The 25271-nt window shown below is 42.3% G+C and overlaps 1 protein-coding gene across 1 annotated transcript; it reads left to right on the top strand.

Moving 5' to 3' along the window:
- The first annotated feature begins 7542 nt into the window (after window positions 1–7542).
- On the top strand, window positions 7543–23953 carry LOC120986911 (trypsin-3-like). The gene is made up of 5 exons (XM_040415595.1): window positions 7543–7582; window positions 8383–8545; window positions 8985–9244; window positions 12946–13082; window positions 23804–23953. Exons 1-5 carry the CDS (start codon window positions 7543–7545, stop codon window positions 23951–23953), a joined length of 750 nt encoding a protein of 249 aa, XP_040271529.1.
- The last annotated feature ends 1318 nt before the right edge of the window (window positions 23954–25271 follow it).

Below are 25271 nucleotides of genomic sequence, written 5' to 3'. Positions count from 1 at the left end.
ACTCTCTGATCACCCCCCCTGTCATTGATCACCCCCCCTGTCATTGATCACCCCCTGTAAGCCTCCATTCACACATTTTTTTGGCCCAAGTTAGCGGAAATTATTATTTTTTTTCTTACAAAGAAAACTAACTAACTTGTGTCAAAAAATAAAATTCACATGAGCTCACTATACCCCTCACGGAATCCAAATGCGTAAAATTTTTTATACATTTATATTCCAGACTTCTTCTCACGCTTTAGGGCCCCTAGAATGCCAGGGCAGTATAAATACCCCACATGTGACCCCCTTTTCGGAAAGAAGACACCCCAAGGTATTCCGTGAGGGGCATATTGAGTCCATGAAAGATTGAAATTTTTGTCCCAAGTTAGTGGAAAGGGAGACTTTGTGAGAAAAAAAATCCATTTCCGCTAACTTGTGCCAAAAAAAAAAAATTTGATGAACTCGCCATGCCCCTCATTGAATACCTTGGGGTGTCTTCTTTCCAAAATGGGGTCACATGTGGGGTATTTATACTGCACTGGCATTTTAGGGGCCCTAAAGCGTGAGAAGAAGTCTGGGATCCAAATGTCTAAAAATGCCCTCATAAAAGGAATGTGGGCCCCTTTGCGCATCTAGGCTGCAAAAAAGTGTCACACATCTGGTATCGCCGTACTCAGGAGAAGTTGGGCAATGTGTTTTGGGGTGTCATTTTACATATACCCATGCTGGGTGAGATAAATATCTTGGTCAAATGCCAACTTTGTATAAAAAATGGGAAAAGTTGTCTTTTGCCGAGATATTTCTCTCACCCAGCATGAGTATATGTAAAAAGACACCCCAAAACACATTCCTCAACTTCTGCTGAATACGGCGATACCACATGTGTGACACTTTTTTGCAGCCTAGGTGGGCAAAGGGGCCCACATTCCAAAAAGCACCTTTAGGATTTCACAGGTCATTTACCTACTTACCACACATTAGGGCCCCTAGAATGTCAGGGCAGTATAACTACTCCACAAGTGACCCCATTTTGAAAAGAAGACACCACAAGGTATTCCGTGAGGGGCATGGCGAGTTCCTAGAATTTTATTTTTTTTGTCACAAGTTAGCGAAAAATGATGATTTTTTATTTATTTTATTCTTACAAAGTCTCATATTCCACTAACTTGTGACAAAAAATAAAAACTTCCATGAACTCACTATGCCCATCACGAAATACCTTGGGGTGTCTTCTTTCCAAAATGGGGTCACTTGTGGGGTAGTTATACTGCCCTGGCATTTTTGGGGCCCAAATGCGTGAGAAGTGGTTTGAAATCAAAATCTGTAAAAAATGGCCGGTGAAATCCGAAAGGTGCTCTTTGGAATGTGGGCCCCTTTGCCCACCTAGACTGCAAAAAGTGTCACACAACTGGTATCACCGTACTCAGGAGAAGTTGGGCAATGTGTTTTGGGGTGTCATTTTACATATACCCATGCTGGGTGAGAGAAATATCTTGGCAAAAGACAACTTTTCCCATTTTTTTTATACAAAGTTGGCATTTGACCGAGATATTTATCTCACCCCGCATGGGTATATGTAAAAAGACACCCCAAAACACATTGCCCAACTTCTCCTGAGTACGGGGATACCAGATGTGTGACACTTTTTTGCAGCCTAGGTGGGCAAAGGGGCCCACATTCCAAAGAGCACCTTTCAGATTTCACCGGACATTTTTTACAGATTTTGATTTCAAACTACTTCTCACGCATTCGGGCCCCTAAAATGCCAGGGCAGTATAACTACCCCACAAGTGACCCCATTTTGGAAAGAAGACACCCCCAGGTATTTCGTGATGGGCATAGTGAGTTCATGGAAGTTTTTATTTTTTGTCACAAGTTAGTGGAATATGAGACTTTGTAAGAAAAAAAAAAAAATCATCATTTTCCGCTAACTTGTGACAAAAAATAAAAAATTCTAGGATTTTGCCATGCCCCTCACGGAATACCTTGGGGTGTCTTCTTTCCAAAATGGGGTCAATTGTGGGGTAGTTATACTGCCCTGGCATTCTAGGGGCCCTAATGTGTGGTAAGTAGTTTGAAATCAGAATCTGTAAAAAATTGCCGGTGAAATCCTAAAGGTGCTCTTTGGAATGTGGGCCCCTTTGCCCACCTAGGCTGCAAAAAAGTGTCACACATGTGGTATCGCCGTACTCAGGAGAAGTTGGGCAATGTGTTTTGGGGTGTCATTTTACATATACCCATGCTGGGTGAGATAAATATCTTGGTCAAATGCCAACTTTGTATAAAAAAATGGGAAAAGTTGTCTTTTGCCAAGATACCACATGTGTGACACTTTTTTGCAGCCTAGGTGGGCAAAGGGGCCCACATTCCAAAGAGCACCTTTCGGATTTCACCAGCCATTTTTTACAGATTTTGATTTCAAACTACTTCGCACGCATTTGGGCCCCTAAAATGCCAGGGCAGTATAACTACCCCACAAGTGACCCCATTTTGGAAAGAAGACACCCCAAGGTATTTCGTGATGGGCATAGTGAGTTCATGGAAGTTTTTATTTTTTTTCACAAGTTAGTGGAATATGAGACTTTGTAAGAAAAAAAAATATATAAAAAAATCATCATTTTCCGCTAACTTGTGACAAAAAATAAAAAGTTCTATGGACTCACTATGCCCATCAGCGAATACCTTAGGGTGTCTACTTTCCGAAATGGGGTCATTTGGGGGGTGTTTGTACTGTCTGGACATTGTAGAACCTCAGGAAACATGACAGGTGCTCAGAAAGTCAGAGCTGCTTCAAAAAGCGGAAATTCACATTTTTGTACCATAGTTTGTAAATGCTATAACTTTTACCCAAACCATTTTTTTTTTACCCAAACATTTTTTTTTTATCAAAGACATGTAGAACAATAAATTTAGAGAAAAATGTATATATGGATGTCGTTTTTTTTGCAAAATTTTACAACTGAAAGGGAAAAATGTTATTTTTTTGCGAAAAATCGTTAAATTTCGATTAATAACAAAAAAAGTAAAAATGTCAGCAGCAATGAAATACCACCAAATGAAAGCTCTATTAGTGAGAATAAAAGGAGGTAAAATTCATTGGGTGGTAAGTTGCATGACCGAGCAATAAACCGCTAAAGTTGTGGAGTGCCGATTTGGAAAAAAGGGCCTGGTCACTAGGGGGGTATAAACCTGTGGTCCTTAAGTGGTTAAGGGAAAAATATGTTGAATCAGAATTTCATGCTGTCAACAAATCCGAAAAAAGTTGGGACAAGGCCATTTTCACCACTGTGTGGCATCTCCCCTTCTTCTTACAACACTCAACAGACGTCTGGGGACCGAGGAGACCAGTTTCTCAAGTTTAGAAATAGGAATGCTCTCCCATTCTTGTCTAATACAGGCCTCTAACTGTTCAATCGTCTTGGGCCTTCTTTGTTGCACCTTCCTCTTTATGATGCACCAAATGTTCGCTATAGGTGAAAGATCTGGACTGCAGACTGGCCATTTCAGTACCCGGATCCTTCTCCTACGCAGCCATGATGTTGTGATTGATGCAGAATGTGGTCTGGCATTATCTTGTTGAAAAATGCAGGGTCTTCCCTGAAATAGATGACGTCTGGATGGGAGCATATCTTGTTCTAGAACCTGAATATATTAATCTGCATTGATGGTGCCTTTCCAGACATGCAAGCTGCCCATGCCACACGCACTCATGCAACCCCATACCATCAGAGATGCAGGCTTCTGAACTGAGCGTTGATAACAACTTGGGTTGTCCTTGTCCTCTTTGGTCCGGATGACATGGCGTCCCAGATTTCCAAAAAGAACTTCGAATCGTGACTCGTCTGACCACAGAACAGTCTTCCATTTTGCCACACTCCATCTTAAATGATCCCTGGCCCAGTGAAAACGCCTGAGCTTGTGGATCTTTCTTAGAAATGGCTTCTTCTTGGCACTGAAGAGTTTCAGCTGGCAACGGCGGATGGCACGGTGGATTGTGTTCACTGACAATGGTTTCTGGAAGTATTCCTGAGCCCATTCTGTGATTTCCTTTACAGTAGCATTCCTGTTTGTGGTGCAGTGTCGTTTAAGGGCCCGGAGATCACGGGCATGCAGTATGGTTTTACGGCCTTGACCCTTACGCACAGAGATTGTTCCAGATTCTCTGAATCTTCGGATGATGTTATGCACAGTTGATGATGATAGATGCAAAGTCTTTGCAATTTTTCGCTGGGTAACACCTTTCTGATATTGCTCCACTATCTTTCTGCGCAACATTGTGGGAATTGGTGATCCTCTACCCATCTTGGCTTCTGAGAGACACTGCCACTCTGAGAAGCTCTTTTTATACCCAATCATGTTGCCAATTGACCTAATTAGTGTTAATTGGTCTTCCAGCTTTTCGTTATGCTCAAATTTACTTTTTCCAGGCTCTTATTGCTACTTGTCCCAACTTTTTGGGGATTTGTTGACACCGTGAAAATTGGAATCAACGTATTTTTCCTTTAAAATGATATATTTACTCGGATTAAACGTTTGATCTGTCATCTACGTTCTATTACAAATAAAATATTGACATTTGCCATCTCCACATCATTGCATTCAGTTTTTATTCACAATTTGTTTAGTGTCCCAACTTTTTTGGAATCCGGTTTGTATATTACATGACTTGTATATTACATTACTTTTTTTACAGCAAGGTGCTGTGCCACCCTATATGAGTGGTGGGCAGTGGGCACAGTACAGTCTGTGGGCCTGACACTCACTGGCAGGCAACTGCAATTATATTACAGAGGAAAAATGTAATGATTTTTTTTTATCTGCAAGGTGCTGTGCCACCCTATATGAGTGGTGGGCAGTGGGTACAGTACAGTCTGTGGGCCTGACACTCACTGGCAGGCAACTGCAAGTATATTACAGAGGAAACATTAAATGACTTTTTTTACTGCAAGGTGCTGTGCCACCTTATATGAGTGGTGGGCAGTGGGCACAGTACAGTCTGTGGGCCTGACACTCTGGCAGGCAACTGCAATTATATTACAGAGGAAAAATATAATTATTTTTTTTATCTGCAAGGTGCTGTGCCACCCTATATGAGTGGTGGGCAGTGGGCACAGTACAGTCTGTGGGCCTGACACTCACTGGCAGGCAACTGCAATTATATTACAGAGGTAGATTTAAATAACTTTTTTTACAGCAAGGTGCTGTGCCACCCTATATGAGTGGTGAGCAGTGGGCACAGTACAGTCTGTGGGCCTGACACTCACTGGCAGGCAACTGCAAGTATATTACAGAGGAAAAATGTAATGACTTTTTTTATAGAAAGGTGCTGTGCCACCCTATATGAGTGGTGGGCAGTGGGCACTCTACAGTCTGTGGGCCTGACACTCACTGGCAGGCAACTGCAAGTATATTACAGAGGAAAAATTAAATGAATTTTTTTTAACAGCAAGGTGCTGTGCCACCCTATATGAGTGGTGGGCAGTGGGCACAGTACAGTCTGTGTGCCTGACACTCACTGGCAGGCAACTGCAATTATATTACAGAGGAAAAATTAAATGATTATTTTTTATCTGCAAGGTGCTGTGCCACCCTATATGAGTGGTATGCACACAGTACAGTCTGTGGGCCTGTGGCCTCTCACACACGGGCAGGCAACTGCAATATATATATAGAAAAAAATAAATAAAAGCAGACTGATGTACCAGCCCTATAAAGGGTTTTTTGGTAGTGCTGTCAGGACGCTGTCCTTACAGCAGATGAGTCTTTGAGGACTGGAGTGGACACAGAACACTGGCCTAGCTAACGATTTTCCTATTAATTCAGCAGCAGCAGCAGCACTCTCCCTGCTCTAACTAACACTGCAGCTTCAGAATGAATCTAAGAGGGCTGCCGTCCTTGCTTTTTTTTAGGAGGTGGGAGAGTCTGGGAGGGAGGGTATGCTGATTGGCTGTAATGTGTCTGCTGACTGTGAGGTACAGGGTCAAAGTTTGCTCAATGATGACGTATAGGGGGCGGACCGAACATCGCATATGTTCGCCCGCCATGGCGAACGTGAACAAGCGATGTTCGCCGGGAACTGTTCAGGACATCTCTATTTGCTGGTTCCTCTGTCTCAGTACAAACTCCTAAACTTCTGTCATGGTTCGGGAGATTATATCAGTTGGTGAGTTTTCGCCATAAAACGACAGCCTGAATTGTAGCTCCCTTTGGAACTCAGACTGCTCCTCTTCGTTAGTCAAACCTCTCTGTTAGGGAACCAAAACGCCCTCCATTCGGCATTCCGCCCTCACTTCTGTAACAAGAACAGCCTTTTTCTTGTTGCTGGCCGGAATACCCCTTGTTTCCAGGAGATCCTTTAACGTAGACCGCTTATGTGAAGAACAGTCGATCTCCATCCGCAATCCATTGGTACTGCTGCCTCCCTTGTTATTTGTTCCCTTGTGAGTTCTGGATCCCATTGCTGCTAACCAAATGTAGTGGAGCGCTAGTGCGACATAGGCTTTCTCCGCCGGTATTCCAAGGGTTACTTCAGGATCAGGTTATTAGGACAGGAAGCACAGCATCAGTAGTAAATAAAACCATCAACCAATTTCCCATCACTCTTCCCAATAACTGGACGACACACAGTATCAAGAGCTGGACACTGTTTTAATGCCAGATACCCTACCTTTATGCCACTCTCCCATGCAAGGGAGACACCTACAGAAAATTATCCATTCTTTAATCACAGACTGGTTACAGCCAACACATCCCCTCCCCTCAGCCTGAGAAGTAATTCAATCAACAGTCCAGTTGAGACATACATTGTTGCCATTGTGTTTCTACCGCACAACCAGAAGAATGCTCAGCAGGTTACTAATTACTTTTTGTCTTGCAAGTAAGGAACCATAGGGAATTAAACATAACATTGCAAATCCAATCAACAGTCCAGTTGAAGCATCCATTGTAGCTAAACGCAATGCGCTACACATTGTTACTCAGGAAAGTTGTTATAACTGTTAGGTGTTAGACATGAAGTCTTATGTACAGGCATGGATTTTATCATGTGCCTCAGTTTTAATGCAAATGTTATAGTACATGCTATCTATACTTTATACTTGCTATTTGTATTCTTATAGTTTTACAAATCAAGTACTCCTGTTTTACCAATCAATCAAACAATCCTGTTTTTCCAATCAGCAATCCTGTTTTACCAATAAACAAGTTAGACTACAAAGAACAGTCCTCTTATTTGGAAGACAGGAATGGTTTATGCTGAATGTCAGATTGCACACTGTGTGAACGTGTAAGAAGACAGAACAAGTTTAACTGTGAGCCTCTTCCAAGTTTAAATATAGCAATAAATAATCAATGAGCCAAATTAACTACAAATAGCTTCATGGTTAGAGATATGAATTCTAGTGACTGCATCCTACTTTTGTTAATATGGGAACTTCCAGATGTCTGGAGATGAGCCATGTGAAGTAACAAGGTGTTGAGTCTCATTGGTCCTATAAATGACTCACCCAGCTAGCCATAGAACTCATAAACATATCAAGGAAGAGTTAACTTCAGCTCAACATGCATTCACTCTGGTTACTGATGTTCCTTGGGGTTGCAGGTAAAAACAAAAACATGAACAATATCTGAATCTTTTTTTGTCTCTATAAATGAAATTAGCTTTGAGCCTAATTTACACAAATCAATCAGACCCAAATTAAAAAGTGTCCCCAATCAGGGGCATAGCTATAGGGGAAGCAGGGGAAGCGGCTGCTTTGGGGCCCTGACCCAGAAGGGGCCTATCCAGGAGGAGGAGGACTAAAAGATTTTGTCAGGGCCCCCTCAACAGTATTACACAATGAAATTATAGACAGTGTATAAAATGGATGAAACAGCTGCCGGGCCTGGTCTGGGAGAACGATCTTTACTAGCCACAGGAATGGGTCCGGCATGAAAGGAAGGGGTTGCAAAAAAATTACTGTGGGAGGGGTCCCCATTCAAAAACTTGCTGTGGGGCCCAGTCATTTCTAGCTATGCCACTGTCCCCAATTGCCTTAAAATGTTGTGTATGGCACTATGTGGTCTCCTAGGACTGTATCCAACCCCTTTCAAACTTTTTAATTTCAAGACATCATTAGTAATGTCAAAGTGACAGCAACATATATGGCTTGGTGTAAACGTTAGTAGCGGGTGGTAACAAAGTGTCTTTTTAAAAGCACACTGTACTGTTGGATTTTTAAAAATTAAAAAACAGTCCAAAAAATATCCTTTTTTGAGGGAAGATGCCTTCTCACAAAATGGTGGCCGTCATTTTGAGAGAATACTTTCAAAACAATCACAAAAGTTTTGGATTTTCTATAATTCAAATTATTTGAGAAATCCGTAACAAACTCTTTTAACGTGAAAGTAATTCCCTTTCAGTGGCTGCTCCTCTGGATGACGACGATAAAATCATTAATGGCTATGAGTGTGCTCCACATTCACAACCATGGCAAGTTTATTTTACTTACAAAGGAAACCGCTGGTGTGGTGGATCCCTAATCACTGCAAGATGGATCATTTCAGCAGCTCATTGCTATAAGCAGTAAGTTCTACAATCTGCTGATCTAGATTGTAGCTAAAATAACCATACTGGTCATTATCATCTACTATGAAACACATACCAAGAAAGTTTCTTAGACTATTTACATTCTCAAAGGAATCATGACTTACATTTAAATGTCCATCAGATTTTTTTTGTGGTTCCAGTGTTTTTAGTGTCAAGAATAGTGATGCAGGCTACACAAGAGTATGAAGTGCATTGTAGGCCTAATAAACATAAGACGTTTGGTTGGTTCCAATGAAATCAGAAGATTCTGCTGACATTATTGTATTGTGTATAGCCAGTTTTAGATCCGAATTGATGACCAAGAGATGTGATTTTTAAACATAACATTCCCTATAAATATTTAAACCAAATAAGACATTAACAAGATGACATGTATCATTTTGTTCTGGTTTGACTTGTTGTACCGTTTATGTAGACCTAAGACCTTGATTGCTCATCTTGGAGAACATGATACATCAAAGGAAGAGGGAACTGAGCAGCACATCCAGGTGGAGAAGGCTTTTCAGTACTTCTACTACAACGAGTATGACACAGATCATGATTTTATGATGGTCAAACTTGCTGAGCCGGCACAGTTTAACCAATATGTCCAACCTATCCCAATTGCCAATAGTTGCCCCACGGAGGGAACTCAGTGCCTGGTGTCAGGCTGGGGAAACTTGAAGATATCTGATGGTGAGTTTAATATAAGTTTCATCTCAAATATGGATTTTATGTCATTGTAGAAAATTAATAGCAGTTGTCATTTATACATCAAATATCTACTTTAGGGTCCATTCACACGTCCGTATGTGTTTTGCGGATCCGCAAAACACGGACACCGGCAATGTGCGTTCCGCATTTTGTGGACCGCACATCGCCGGAACTCTCATAGAAAATGCCTTTTGTTGTCCGCAATTGCAGACAAGAATAGGACATGTTCTATTTTTTTGCAAAACGGAAGTGCCAATGCGGACAGCACATTCCGGCCCCATTGAAAATGAATGGGTCCGCACCTGTTCCGCAAAATTGCGGAACGGATGCGGTCCTATTTTGCGGACGTGTGAATTGATCCTTAGGCTGCATAGTTACAATGTATTCTAGCAAGACCCCTTGAAAATTAATGCAGTGTAATGTTCAATCTTTAGTACTACTATATGAGCTACTATATGAGCCTTGGATATTTCTTATTTTGATCCGGTTGAATTCAACATGCAGTTCTAGCACTTACAAGATGTAGACCCATATAGCAGGTAGGGAAAGCTTGTAGCAGAGGGAGTTAAGATGTAATGAACACAGTTTTAAAATTTACATTACAAATGTATTATGGTACTGAAGTACTTCAAGGAGTAATATGAGTATGTATATACATTCAATATGTTTTCTAAAGTCTGTAGGGTTTGTCAGCCAAAAGAAAAACACAAGCAGACACACCTCATATCATGGGTTGTTGGTTTCATTGTTCATAAAGAAACTGGTTTGATAGATTAGAAGTTTAGATAGAAGATGAAGTTAAGATTTATTACTTTTGAAAAGTACTAGACTAATAGTAAATATGGGTCCATAAGTTGTGTCCAAAAGATATGTCATATTAGATATGCTTTGTGCTCAGATAATATGGATTCCCCACCGTTGGCTACTTACAGGTGCAGAACTGTGTTTAAGCCATTGAAACACAGCAAAGTTCTTTATTATCTATATAAGTTCTATAAAGTATCTATATTATGTGGTAAATGATAGTGAATATGGCTATCCACATGAGTTAAAGGGGTTCTCTGGTTCCCTATTAGGGAATTCTCCTTCAGGGCTCTCATCCATAAGCCAGAGCCGAGAAGGTACAAAGATTGCTTTGGAGCAGGAGTACATAGAAAGAAAATTGCCTTCAATAAGAACCATCAAATACTTAATTTCTCCTGTTGTTGCCTTGTAGAGGAATGCAATACTTTCTGCTGCATTACTCTACATTTTACAGCAGATAACTACAGTAGAAGTCCCAGCAGCAGAATACGATTTATGATGTAAGCCGTGTACCGGGATGGGCTCCCCAGGATACAGAGAAGTCTCGAACGAGGAAAACAACTCCACCACCAGCTTTTGCCAAAGCAGAATTTTACTTAAACGTTGTAATGAAGACAACCACAAATGCTGGAAACCTCCAATAGATTTACATATACCTAGCCCGAAGGCGGAGACCCTTGTGCTGCACAGAGCGTGCCCTCCACTGGATGCAGGAGGAAAGCGTGGTCATTTACCTACTGGCGGGCATGACTAAATTGCCACACCTAACCTGTTATTACCCTAAAGAAACAAGAATAACTGTATAGGTGTGTGATATGGGCTATCCCGCGGTGCAGCACAACAGCTTACAATCTTACAAAGCTCTACAGGATTCCCACTCCCATAACTGGTCCTGTACCACATGCCTGAGTATTCCTTCTGAGCAAAACGTCAGCCTGGTTTGAGTTTGTGGGAAGTTAATCAGCTCTCCAATGTGAAATGTCCCTTTAAGTTATGGAGTCCTTGCAATGGACAATAGCAACACTTGTGGCCTGACACAAACAGAGACCCCATCTAACTAACTATAGGCCTGGTCTCAGTCTCTAGGTGCCAACACTGTAATGAGGTGCGTGCATGATCTTACCGACCCGGGTCTGCTCTGCATCCGCTGGTGACTCTGAACCGAACAAAAGCCTCTCCAACAAGCATGCGGTCCCACAGTGTATGTAGCTTTGCTCCTCAGCTCTCATCGGCGTTCCTGAAAGCAATCCTCATTCCTCTGGACAAGATCAGGGTCTTGGACATGATCAGCTTCACTTAGCTGCTGGTCACTGAGGGATGCTCTCACGCCTGAATGCCGTTGGATCCTCTGCTCACACAGTTCCTTTAGTCTCAGCTCCCTCTTAGATGGCTGCTCCCTTTCTCTTCCTTTCCAGGCTCTGTGTAACCCCACCTCTCATGAATATGGAAATATATGCAGTCTGTTAGCTGTGTTTAGGAAACAGCGGCATCTTGTGGCTAAACAGCAGAATGTCAGTCCAGATCATTTAATTTTATCTACACAAACAGTGTTCAGACAAGGAGAGCTGTTTCCCCATCTCACAGTAAGCTAATTATTCCACTTAAAAACTAGAAATCCCTTTTAAATGAGTGGAGCTGCATAACTGAAGATAAGCTGAATATTATCATTATGAAGAGACTATTACAACAGGACCTTTGTTATGGTCATTTGTTGCTACAGTCATCAGAAAGAGCAATTCACTCTGCTATGCTAATGAGCTGTTCAGTGCACTGAGTGTGGGCCCTGGCCTCTCAATGCACCCTTTGTCCCTGAATGCACAGTACTGCATCTTGCTGGGGAGAGTAAACTTGCATTATGCATGTGAAAAATTACAGAGCCAAACGAGTACAGGATTCATGTTTGGTTTGATATGAAAAAATCCACAGATAAGGGGTTGTGTAAAAATGGGAGGGTTTCGGGAAAACCTCCCATTCAGCCAGACCTGTAAAGGAAGATGACTTACCTGCTTCCAGGCACCATCTCTCCACTCCTTCTCCTGCAGGCCTGTGATGCTCCACTGGGCTCCATCAATGTCAACAGCCAGTTTGACATGAACACAGCCAATCACAAGCCGCAGTGGTGTTTGGATCCCCTTGCATCATGTGACCATTTGTCATGACTCAGGCCTGTGATCACTAAATTGCCTTTTCATGTCTTAACGTATGTGACTTTCGATTAGGTTATGAAAAGGAGTTCCTGGATTTCCCCAGGATAGTGATGCCGATGCTTCCCTTTCTTACTCTGTTCACTTCCTGCCACAATTATAGACACAGCAGTGGGGAATAAGCGGGGTGGTGTACTCCATTGGGCTGGTTAACTCTTTACATAACCCTTTCACTTGGGACAACTCTATAATACACAGCTACTACTAAATATACCGTGTTCTGGTATGCTGCAGTGTTCACCCAAGCACTGTGCCCCCTCAAACATCTGACCTGTAGAGGTGCTGAGAGCTTGTCCCAAGTATAGGCCTATACAGCCTTCTGTGTCCGAAAGCTAGCGTAGATTTTTTCATTAGCCAATAAAAAAGTATAGTTGCTATAATAGTGTGGTCATTTATCAAACTGGTGTAATGTAGAGCTGTCTTAGTTGCCCAGAACAACCAATCAGATTCCACCTTTCATTTTCCGAAGCAGCTGTCAAAAATGAAAGGTGGAATCTGATTGGTTGCTATGGCCAGCTAAGCCATTTCTACTTTACACCAGCTTGATAAATTACCACATTTGTAATTTTTTTTAACACAAAATTATTCAATATCACATTGTTGCATAAAATTTCACCTACTATAATAATTTATATAGAAATGAATAAATGTGGCAAATATTTTATATTTTTCCAGTTCAATATCCGAATAACCTACAATGTTTGGATGTTCCTGTTCTTTCGGACTCAAGCTGTAAATCCTCTTATCCAAGCTCAATCACCAAAAATATGTTTTGTGCTGGTTACCTAGAGGGAGGAAAGGACTCATGTCAGGCAAGTACAGAATGAAAGAAAATATAATCCTATCCATTGTGATAGTTCTTCCGTATTCTGCTATGTCAACAATTTAGTTTTTGATCTGCATTAAGCAAAATGGGAACAGAAGTGAGCGGTGACCTCCCATTTATCTAGTGTAAAGCATATCTACCAATACAAATAAATCCAACCCCTTCATAGCTGTAGATGTATATTAGTAGATCAGCCATACATTTGTATTTTGGGTCTTTCCTGCTGATTTCTATAAGTTCTAATCTGAAACTGCAGCCTCATCCCCCACCTCTCCCCTCATCCCTTTCTTTTAGTTACTGTTTTGCACTAGATGGATTTTTGGTTTCTAAAAATGTATAGAGAGCTTATGGGCAGGGTAAGGGAAATTAGAGATATTTCAAAGGTCTTAATAAGATATAGGGTTGTTTCGATACCAAAATTTTTAATTTCGGTTTCGACACCATAAAAACGTATTGTTATACTCGATACCACGCAAAAAAAATAAAACGCCAAAAAAAGCCGCGTGCATTCCGCATTTTATGATATATCTGGCCCATAATCGAACAGTCCTATCCTATTTTTTGGTGGGAAAAGTGACAAAAAAAATGGTGAATCGCACGGTTTTTCTTTTACGGCGTTCACCGCATAGAAGATTTGGTAAATATTTAAATTGTTTGGACTTTTCGGACGTGGCGATATGTAATATGTTTATTTATTGTTTATATACTTTTATGTAAAATTGGGAAAGGGGGTGACTTATGCTTAATATTTTAGTGTGTTTTTTTTTTTTTACTTTTTATTTAAGAACTATTTCCCCCCTTAGGGTCTAGAACCCAGGATCTTTTCATCCCTTGTCCTATTAACCCTAATAGATCTTTATTAGGGTGAATAGGATCTTACACTGTCCCTGCTGCCCTGTGCATAGTACACACAGCAGCAGGGAGCTGACTATGGCAGCCAGGGCTTCAGTAGCATCCTGGCTGCCATAGTAACCGATCGGAGCCCCAGGATTACACTCCTGGGACTCCGATCAGAAGCTGCCACTGCCGCCAATGAGAGGAGGTGAGGGGACTCTGCGCCACCAATGTTTTTAATACTGCGGGGGGGGGGGGGGGGGGCGCACTGCGCTACCAATGATAATTAATGTTTAATACAAATACAGCGTGCGTCAGAAACACATTGCCGTCACCCGACCTCTGACAGAGAGCTGCGATCAGCGGCAGTTAACCCCTCGGGTGCCGGCTATGTGTTTCTGCCGCCTGTATTTGTAATGTATTAAACATTAGTTATCATTGGTGGCACAGTGCGCCCTCCCCTCCTCATCTCCTCTTTGTTCCCATTGTTCGCAGTGGCAAAGGGGGGAGGGAGAGACTGCTTCCTTCTCCCCGTGCTGCTGAGGGAACATGGCCCCGCTGAAAGCAGCTCGATCCATGTTCTCTAAAACTGGGCTGTGCAGTAGCACAGCCTAGTATCGACAAAAGACAAATCTCGGTATCGTATCGATACCGGGACAAAATATCGATTGGGTATTGAAAATTTGATACCCGAAACAACCCTAATAAAATACAGTACAAAGAAGGGCAGTTCATAGAATATGACACTTTTAGAAGCCTACATGAGATATGATTGGCTAAAAACTAGCTAATCAACGATTTGAACAATTAAATAAAGCTGGGTATCCATCAATTATCCTGACTCATTTCTAATGTGTGTTTATATTTATGGATGAGCTGCAGTATGTATATTAAAAGGGGTATTCCGGTTATAAGAAGTCATGCCCTATCCGCAGAACAGGGGATAGCCGTTAGGTCAGTCAAGGTCCCAATAATTGCATCGCCATCTATCTAATAGTTATCTCCTATCCTGTGGATAGAGGATAACGTCTTACAAATGGAATACCCCTTTAAAGGGTTTACACCAGGGGCGGACATACCGCCTGTGCAGCTGGTTCAGGGGAGTGGTATTTGGGGGACTCCTGATTAGGACTTACTGTGAATCTATCAAGGGGAGACAAACAGAACTGGATCACACATCCACAATGCTATGCTTGGATCTAATTAAACTTGCTTCTCAGCGCAATATTAAAGCGTACAGCCCCCTATACTGCATGCTGTACAAGAGGCATTAGTGTATATTTTGATCAAAAGGCATAAGCCCACTCACCACGCCAAGGTTGCCTTTGAGTGGGACCTACTCTGACAAAAAGGCGCAGCACAATGAGGTGACACAGCGGCACTGCCCTAGTAGGCGGCAGGACCCAGGAGTGAAAAAGCAACCCTGCTGTCTGATAATGCCACCCATGGTACTGGGTCCCCCAACCCACCAGCACAGTGCCACAAAAACAAAGGCCACCACGCAGTACTGCACCATGTGAACAGTTGTCTAACACAACATGTCCCTTGGTATCAGGAACTGCAGGTCAATTACCACTTATATGCAGACTTCTGCAAAATTAAAACCACCTATGCAGAATGGGAGGAGTGCTGATACTAGTAATAAAGAATAAAGATTCAACATGCATATATCAAGGGGTGAAAAACAGAACTGGATCGCACATCCACAATGCTATGCTTAGATCTAATTAAATCTGCCTACTAGGGCATTGCCGCTTTGTCACCACACTGTGCTGTGCTTATTTGTCAGAGTAGGTCCCACTCTGAGAGGCAACCTTGGCGTGGTGAGTGGGCTTATGCCTTTTGATCAAAATGTACACTAATACCTCTTGTACAGCATGCAGTATAGGGGGCTGTACACTTTAATATTGCACTGAAAAGCGAGTTTAATTAGATCTAAGCATAGCATTGCGGATGTGCAATCCAGTTTTGTTTTTCTCCCCTTGATATTTACTGTGAATCTGCTTCCCATTATGCCTATACTCCATAGCTGAAGGACCTGCGATGACATCATAGTCATGTGATCGTTTCAACACTGGAAGTGGTGGTAGGACCTGTGATGAGGTCACCATCATGTGACCAGTGCAGAAAAAGGCAGTGCTCAGAAGTGGAGAGCTGTGGTGCCATGGAATGAATGTAAGTGCCAGAGAAATCCTGAGAGATGTGGTTCTCCATGTTATACCTCCTCCCCGCTTAGTTGGAGGGATATATGTTATTTAACTGGGACTGTATGTTAGAAGGACTGAAGATAGGGGAAGTCTGTTAGTTACATTGGACTGTCTGTTATTGAAGATTGGGGGGTGATGACTGGTGTTATTTACATGGGAGTGGATATTTTAGAGGACTGGAGGATAAGGAGTGATGTTATTTACATTGGACTATATGTTGGAGGGGGCTGAAGGGGGGTTTAAGTTATTTACATGGGACTGTATGTTATACAAGACTGTAAAGAAGAGACGTTATTTACATTGGACTGTAACATATAGAAGACTGGTGGGAGAGAACTGGTATTATTTAAATGGGACTGCATGGTATAGAAGACTGGAGGGAGAGGAGTGATGTTATTTTCATGGGACTGTATTGTATAGACTGTAGGAGAGGACAAGCATTATAATTTATGGGGGCACTACAGAGAAGATTATAACTCCAGGTTGTACGACAGGAGGCATTATAATTACGGGGGGCACTGCAGGGAACATTATAAATACAGTGGTCATTACTACTACTGAGGGATCTATGGGAGGGCCTTATAGATTGGCGTTATTTCTATTAGGGGTGCCTAATTAGTACCGAGGGCACTGTAGGGAGCCTTATTACCACTGGGGGTACTATGGGGTGGCTTCCACGTAGCAGTGAGCCAGATAACGTCACTGGCACTAATGGATGGGCTTTAGCTCTGCCCTAGCCTGTAAATCTCGCCCATCAGAGCCGTTGATGTCACCAGAAACACTGTCCATTGTAAAAATGTAAACAAAACAGCCCTTGCCCTGCGCTTTACAGCACAGGGCAAGGTAGAGCATTGGAGCATGAAATGTCAGAGGGCCTGAGTGGAGGGACAAGGGGATACTGTATGTCCAGGTTCAGCTCTGAACCCGGACGACCACTTTAAAGAGCATCTGTCAGCAGATTTCTACCTATGACACTGGCTGACCTGTTACATGTGTGTTTGGCAACTGAAGACATCTGTGTTGGTCCCATGTTCATATGTGCCTGCATTGTTGAGAAAAATGATGTTTTAATATATGCAAATGAGCCTCTAGGAGCAACGGGGGCGTTGCCATTACACCTAGAGGATCCGGTTTCTTTGCAACTGCCACACCCGGTCTACTTTGACAGGTCCTGGCAGTGAAAATGTCATCACACTTGGCCATGTCAAAGTGCAGAGGGCGCGGCAGTTACAGAGAGAACAGAGCCTCTAGGTGTAATGGTAACGCCCCATTGCTCCTAAAGGCTCATTTGCATATATTAAAACATTATTTTTCTCAGAAATGTGGACACATATGAACATGGGACTAACACAGATGCCTTCAGCTGCCAAGTGCACATGTAACAGGTCAGCCCTTTAATTGTGCAAGTGTATTAGGGAGTCCTGAGGGATAGGTGAAGGCCTAGGGAGCATTTTACCCGCAGCTATCTAAAAAATATAAACTTCAGTGGGGGAGGAAGCCGGCACTAAAGTGCTTAGGGCAGCATAAAATCTAAATAGGGCCCTGGTTCCACAGCAGCAGCAGGATGTACTGTCACACATTTCTCTGCTGGTCTGTGTAGGAGGAGGAGCAGTGTCGCCGTGAATCTGCTGTGCTCCTCCTCCTACACAGACCACTAGAGCAATGTGTGACACTACATCCTGCTGCTGTGTAGTGTCGGTGGCTGAGGAACATGAGGAACTAGGTGAGTATATATTTTTTTTACTTCCTGTGAAGGGGACACATATCTGAGCATAGCTATTCTGAAGGGGGCACATATCTGGACATAACTACTGTGAGGGGGCACATATCTGACATAACTACTGGGTGGGGGCACATATCTGGTCATAACTACTGTGAAGGGGGCATATATCTGGGTATAACTACTGTAAAGGGGCACATATATGGACATAACTACTGTGAAGGGGGCATATATCTGGGCATAACTACTGTGAAGGGGGCACATATGTGGGCATAACTACTGTGAAGGGGGAGCATATCTGGCATAGCTACAGTGAAGGGGCACATATTTGGGCATAACTTCTGTGAAGGGGCACATATCTGGGCATAGCTTGTGTGAAAGGGGTAAATATCTGGATATAACTACTGTGAAGGGGCATCTCTGGGCATAACTACTGTGAAGGGGACACATACAATACAGACCAAAAGTTTGGACACACCTTCTCATTCAAAGAGTTTTCTTTATTTTCATGACTATGAAGGCATCAAAACTATGAATTAACACATGTGGAATTATATACATAACAAACAAGTGTGAAACAACTGAAAATATGTCATATTCTAGGTTCTTCAAAGTAGCCACCTTTTGCTTTGATTACTGCTTTGCACACTCTTGGCATTCTCTTGATGAGCTTCAAGAGGTAGTCCCCTGAAATGGTCTTCCAACAGTCTTGAAGGAGTTCCCAGAGATGCTTAGCACTTGTTGGCCCTTTTGCCTTCACTCTGCGGTCCAGCTCACCCCAAACCATCTCGATTGGGTTCAGGTCCGGTGACTGTGGAGGCCAGGTCATCTGGCGCAGCACCCCATCACTCTCCTTCATGGTCAAATAGCCCTTACTTTCAAAGTTTTCGCAATTTTTCGGCTGACTGACTGACCTTCATTTTTTAAAGTAATGATGGCACTCGTTTTTCTTTACTTAGCTGCTTTTTTCTTGCCATAATACCCATTCTAACAGTCTATTCAGTAGGACTATCAGCTGTGTATCCACCTGACTTCTCCTCAACGCAACTGATGGTCCCAACCCCATTTATAAGGCAAGAAATCCCACTTATTAAACCTGACAGGGCACACCTGTGAAGTGAAAACCATTTCAGGGGACTACCTCATGAAGCTCATCAAGAGAATGCCAAGAGTGTGCAAAGCAGTAATCAAAGCAAAAGGTGGCTTCTGTGAAGAACCTAGAATATGACATATTTTCAGTTGTTTCACACTTGTTTGTTATGTATATAATTCCACACGTGTTAATTCATAGTTTTGATGCCTTCAGTGTGAATCTACAAATTTCATAGTCATAAAAATAAAGAAAACTCTTTGAATGAGAAGGTGTGTCTAAACTTTTGGTCTGTACTGTATATGGACATAACTACTGTGAAATGGGAACAGATCTGGGCATAACTGCTGTGATGGGGGCCATATCTGGGCATAATTGCTGTGAATGGGGCATCTCTGGGCATAACTGGTGTAAAGGGGGCACAGTGGGCATTACTACTATGTGCAGGTACAAAAGGGGAATAATTACTATGTGGGGGCATTAAGGGGACTGGGTGTGTATAGTTATGTAGAGGCGTGGCCTAGTATGAACAAAATATATATACATTCAGTAAACTGAGCCATATTATTTATTGGCACGTATATGTTTATGTCTGTATGTGTGGTTTTGAAGAGGGGGGGGGGGGGGGGTACAGTCTTTGCACAGGGGCCCTCTGCTGTCTGTTTCCGACCCTGGTTTATGCACCCTATGTAACTAGAAACTGTCAGCAAGCTTGTTCTCAGACACACTTGTCATGACTAAGCTGAGCAGAGCTTCTATAATACAGGATGGTTAGTGTTTCCTTCATCATATTATTTTACATTGTCTGGAGTAAATATTATTCTATAATAAAACAAAGCACCAGAGCAGCCTTAGAGGGGTATTCTGAAAGGTTCTGAGAGATTCTGAGAGATTCTGAGGGAATTCTGAGAGATTCTGAGGGAATTCTGAGAGATTCTGAGGGAATTCTGAGAGATTCTGAAGGAAATCTGAGATTTTGAGGGAAATCTGAGAAATTTCAACTCTGAAGCCTAAACAATAGTGGTGCAATTTTGGCATAAAATGGCAGATCTTAGGCCTTGCCCCTTCTAGCTAAGCCCCACCCTATCACTAAAAGTCACATGCTCTTGATTGCAATGAATTTTTTTACTAAATTTGTCAAACTTTGGGCTAATTTACAATAGTTGCCCTCACATAAGTAAATATGGACCAGAGTTCTTAAAAAACACGCTCCAGAATTAATATCTCGTGACAGACTTGACTCTATGCTAGCCCTCTTGTTGGTATAGATTAAAGCCATTTTCCACTCCATAAACAGACGTGGAAAATTATAAATGAGCCCGCTTCCCCACCCTTGTTACACCCCCTTTTCTGGCCACTTTAGAAGAGTGGCATGATCGGGGTAAGGTTTCAAGTTTTACCACTCATAAGCCATTCGCCAAGACTTGTGACACCTTTATACCACTTTTGGTGTGATAAATGTAAGCCAAACCAAAAATTTACTTGCTGTTTAATGAAAAAATGCTATTTTCTTCTCCTGCCAGTGGTTTTAATGCTATGGCTGATTGTTGTATAACTTTAAGGCCCCCTGCACACGATCAGGATTGCGTGCGGAAAATCCGCACCGTAGGTCATGTCCATTGTATTCTATGAGAATTTGAAATTCTCAATGCACACGATGCAGATTTTTTCCGCGCGGATTTTGACCTGCGGTGCGGATTTTAAAATCCGCGACATGTCAATTATTTTTTTTTTTCCTGTCCGGATTTTCTTAATTCACTTAGTAAAATCCGCATGCGTAAAATTTGCACCGAAACCGCACCAAATCCGCACAGATTTGCCTGCGAACACCTGCGGATTTCAGTGCGGATGCTCCGCACATGAATCCTGAACGTGTGCATGTACCCTAAAGGGATTCAGTATTTGTGGTCTTACCTGGGTTAGGTGAATAGAATTGCTGAGCTCAGCTTTTTACATACTGTAAATTAATGATAATTTACTTTGATTTCCCATGGAGCAATCCCTCCATTTTTATTATTACGTTTCTTCATTTTAAAGTGTCATTCATTTCAGGGTGCTGTACATACATACCATAATACAAAAACAAGTACAATAGACGTGACCTAACTGAGTAACAGACTCTTACAGAGAAAGAGACGGCCCTACTTGTGAGGGCTTACAATCTACAAGACTCCCTAGGCTTCCAGCTGCTGCAAAGCTACAACTCCCAGCATGCCCTGACAGCTGCTAGTAATCGTAGTTTCACAAAAGCTGGAGAACATTCACAGATAAAAATTGCTTACTTAACCAGTGACTATTCTGTAGTGTAGCCGTTTCTGCCCTATATCATATGCAGGACAATAATGACACAACCTGACACGACCTCCACCAAACTGTAGTTTGATATTGGTCATCATTTGGGTGAAACCGTGGGAATTTTCATTCTACATTTGTGAATTGCATCAAGTTATGATGTTCTGTGGTCTCTTCAGAGTTCATGACACTGCAAAGTCATAATGAAAGCTCATACACATAGACTGACTATAGTATCTGCATATTCTCAATATATACACACTGAGTACTTCCAATAATACAGAACCTAGTAATTCACTAATGGGCAAACATAATCCAACACTGGATTGTAGAGGCTGGTGTTGGTGGAGACTGATGAGAATATACACAGTCATAAACTGAAATATCCTACAAAAACTAAATATGCCACTCACAGGGCGTAATAATAAAAAGAAGCCATACCTCACAGATCTCCTACTGTTGTCGTTCCAATGTTGTCCTGGTCCCGCTGTTCTTCATTTTCTGGTCCCCGGTTCATACACCAAAATGACAATAAAGGCCCGCTCAGCCAAAGGACCTGTGGCGTCCTGCGGTGAGCATGATAACGTCACCACATGATCACACTGGCCACGTGGTGATGTCATCATGCTCACCGCAGGTCCTTTCGTGGGTTTTCTTCAATCAAGACAGGAGCGGGCGGCCTGTCAAGTGGATGAGCTGAGTATAATTAACATCTGAGGAGATAAATGTGAGTCTCAGATGCCACGATCAGCGTTGAACATGACATCTGAGGGGTTAAATGACCAAGGGTGGCACAATTGCCGTTCCCTCTCATTGCGCCCGCTCCATACAATGGAAAGCAAATGGTGATGGAATAATGTGTAACAAATCGATTTTCATGTTTAAAAGACTACCTAATGTTACATTAATTCTGAAGAACGCTGTGACTAGAGATGAGTGAAGTTTTGAATTCGATTTGACCTATTCACTAAGAAATTTGACTTGTTACAAATGAATTTGTCACAAATCACTATAAATCAGGTATACCCAGGCCACTCTGTCTAATCATAGTCTTCCCACTTGGTGGCCCAATCTCAGTGTTAAAGCTTGGAAGTTAACCCTTTCCCGACCGCCGACAGTAAATTTACTGCATTTAAAAATGGCGTTATGAGCACCGGGTGTCTGCTGTTTTAAAGAGCAGACACACGGCACTAATGTCTGTTATTGGTGGTAATGCCGGTGGCAGATATTTAACCATTCAGATTCCGTGGACATCCATGTGTGCTCTGGCTCCCCTTGATGGGGATCGTGGGAAACTGGAGCATGTATGCAGCAGCCCCTATCCTCCTGTGTGATGGTACCAGAGATGGTACACAGCATTGAGGCGGGAAAACCTTCCCCAAAGCAATGACATTGAGGGATCCACAACAGGGATGATCATAATCCCTCACTGCAATGAACCTAGTGGTATTTTGCTTTTAAAATGATTAGAGTTAAGACCAGATAGCCAAACATGATGGATGGATCAAGCATGGCCGCTGGATTATTGCAGCAACACTGTCCCTGGCGCATGAGCACTTGCCATGTCTTTCTCTATGATCAGCTCATAGGGTAATGGTGGAGACCACGTGGGATGAGGGTTTTATAGGGCTGTGACATCCCAGGAGATGGCACTATGGGTGATCTTGCGTTCCCAGGCTTCCTACATTCACGTGCACTAACACTTGCAGCCGCCATTTTAGGAAAAACTGATTTGTTACCACGAAGCATGAGGAAATTTGGCTTTGTTGAGAATCAACGTTTTCCTAAACTTCGGAATGAATTCCGCTTCGAATGCTTCGCTCAACACTACCTGTGACCTCTTCAATACTATTTGTGGGATCAGTCTGCTCACAAAGCTCCTCCCCCTATTCATCCTAAGCGCAAACTGTATATGTATGAATATCTAACCACCGCTCCCCTAACTACCTGAGAATTCAGGACTTAATGCCTGCTAGACCTGGTCTCCTTTTTAACTACTTTCTCTTTGTTCTGTCTTCTATTTCTAGACCAATAAAATTCCACATTTTGTGACTCATTTACATTACCGCGAGGGCTTTGTGCCTGTATTGAGGACCACAAATGGCGGGTCTGCAATATACGGGAACTGGCCTTGTGCACTCCGTGCTGCGGATGCAGACCCGTTGACTTGAATGGGTCCAAAATCCACAAGATACGGTCAAAGATAAAACATATCCCATCTTTTGTGGAGCAGAGGCATGGATCGGAAGCACATGGAAACACTCCGAAGCGCTTCAGTGGGCTTTCAGGTCTCTACTTCCGCAACGCAAAAGATAAGACATGTCCTATGTTTCGCCGTATTTTGCAGATCATGGACCCGTTCATATGAATGGGTCCGCCTCGCAATACAGGATTCACAGAGCTGGTGCCTGTGCATTATGGGCACGGAGCCGTTACGGTCGTGTGAATCAGCCCTTATTCAGTGCTGGACAGCAGACATTGTGGATTGTTGGAAGGCTAAATATAGCAAGCTCTCTTTATAATATATGCATGTTTCTTACAAATTATTATTGATATGTTTGCAGGGGGACTCTGGTGGACCTCTGATCTGCAATGGAGAGCTATATGGAGTGGTATCTTGGGGGAAAGGTTGTGCACAAACTGGATATCCTGGTGTCTACACCAAGGTCTGCATCTATTTGGACTGGATTAAGCATGTTATTGACAGCTATTAACAATGACCCATGATCACTTATCAAACATCACTCTGCAATAAAAACCGTTAGCATTTTCTAGAACGTGAGTGTTTTTGTGACCTGTCTGTGGTTGTTGAACAAATACTGAAATACAAATTCAGCATTTTTACCACAAATCAGAAACTATTTGGTTCAGCAGAATACAGCAGAAAAACAAGATACATGTGAACACCTGTTCAGAGTCACAGAGAAATCTTGGGCTTAGAAGTAAGATAGATTTAAAAAAGGAAAAATTGTTGTGTCCTGCTTAGTGCATGGCCTGTGGAGCTGGAGTTTGCCAAAGAGTAGAAAGAATTGGGTGGAAATTGGGATAAGTCTATTTTCTCCTAATGACTATGTTAAGGCACATACATTGATTTATCACCAGAGCACAACTACTTGTATTGTGAAGGTCCCCTTTGTGTGACACCAAAACTTGCCCGAGGTGAAGTTGGGTACCACTGTGGAGGGGGGTAAGGTGAAGGATGAGAGTGTGTAGAGATCCTGCCCCCCTCCCTCCGCTCTCTGTGTTCCTTTAAAGGGGTAGTGTCACGAATAAAAATATATTCCGCCCAACAGATATCGCAGTTATATAACTTTACCCATATACCGCCATTTATCAAAACTGCCTTATTCTAAAGTTATTATCTACCACTGCACCCTGTGGCAAATCAGTTTCGATTTCAGTTTCTGTTGGTTAGATGGATAGATAGATAGATAGATAGATAGATAGATAGATAGATAGATTGATAGATAGACAGATAGATATGAAAAAGACAGACAGATAGATAGATAGATAGATAGATAGATAGATAGATATGTAAGAGCTTGATAGAGATAGACAGATAGATAGATCGATAGATAGATAGATAGATAGATAGATAGATAGACAGACAGATAGATAGATAGATAGACAGACAGATAGATAGATATGTATGTAAGAGATTGATAGAGATGGACAGACAGATAGATAAATAGATAGATATAAGGTAGATAGACAGACAGACATAAGGATGAATGTTGCTCTAAGAAATGATGCACATTAGTACACGTTTCATATGTTATACTGTAAATCCAGTTAGACAGAGCATTTTCAATATGTGGAGGTAGAAAATGAACTGCTTAGTGTCACATGTCCTGCTGATGTCAGGACACATCTCAGTGCCCTAAGTCATGATGGGACAGCAGTGACATAACAAACCAGGAGGGAGGATTCAAGCATGGGAGATAAGAGAAAACCCCTTTAATCCAATAGGTAATGATTTACCCAGCAGGACCTGTGAAGCGAGTCATACCTACCTGCTGCCCAATGCTCCAT

This window comes from Bufo bufo, chromosome 1, assembly GCF_905171765.1.
Source record: "Bufo bufo chromosome 1, aBufBuf1.1, whole genome shotgun sequence".
In the NCBI taxonomy this organism is placed as follows: domain Eukaryota; kingdom Metazoa; phylum Chordata; class Amphibia; order Anura; family Bufonidae; genus Bufo; species Bufo bufo.
Note: the sequence above shows the minus strand (reverse complement) of the source record. Positions and strands in the feature narration are given on the sequence as shown.

Coding starts and splice junctions, on each gene's coding strand:
- LOC120986911 (XM_040415595.1), top strand. CDS start 7,543: ATGCATTCACTCTGGTTACTGATGTTCCTTGGGGTTGCAG. Junction 7,583..8,382: donor GATGTTCCTTGGGGTTGCAG/GTAAAAACAAAA, acceptor ATTCCCTTTCAG/TGGCTGCTCCTCTGGATGAC. Junction 9,245..12,945: donor AAACTTGAAGATATCTGATG/GTGAGTTTAATA, acceptor ATATTTTTCCAG/TTCAATATCCGAATAACCTA.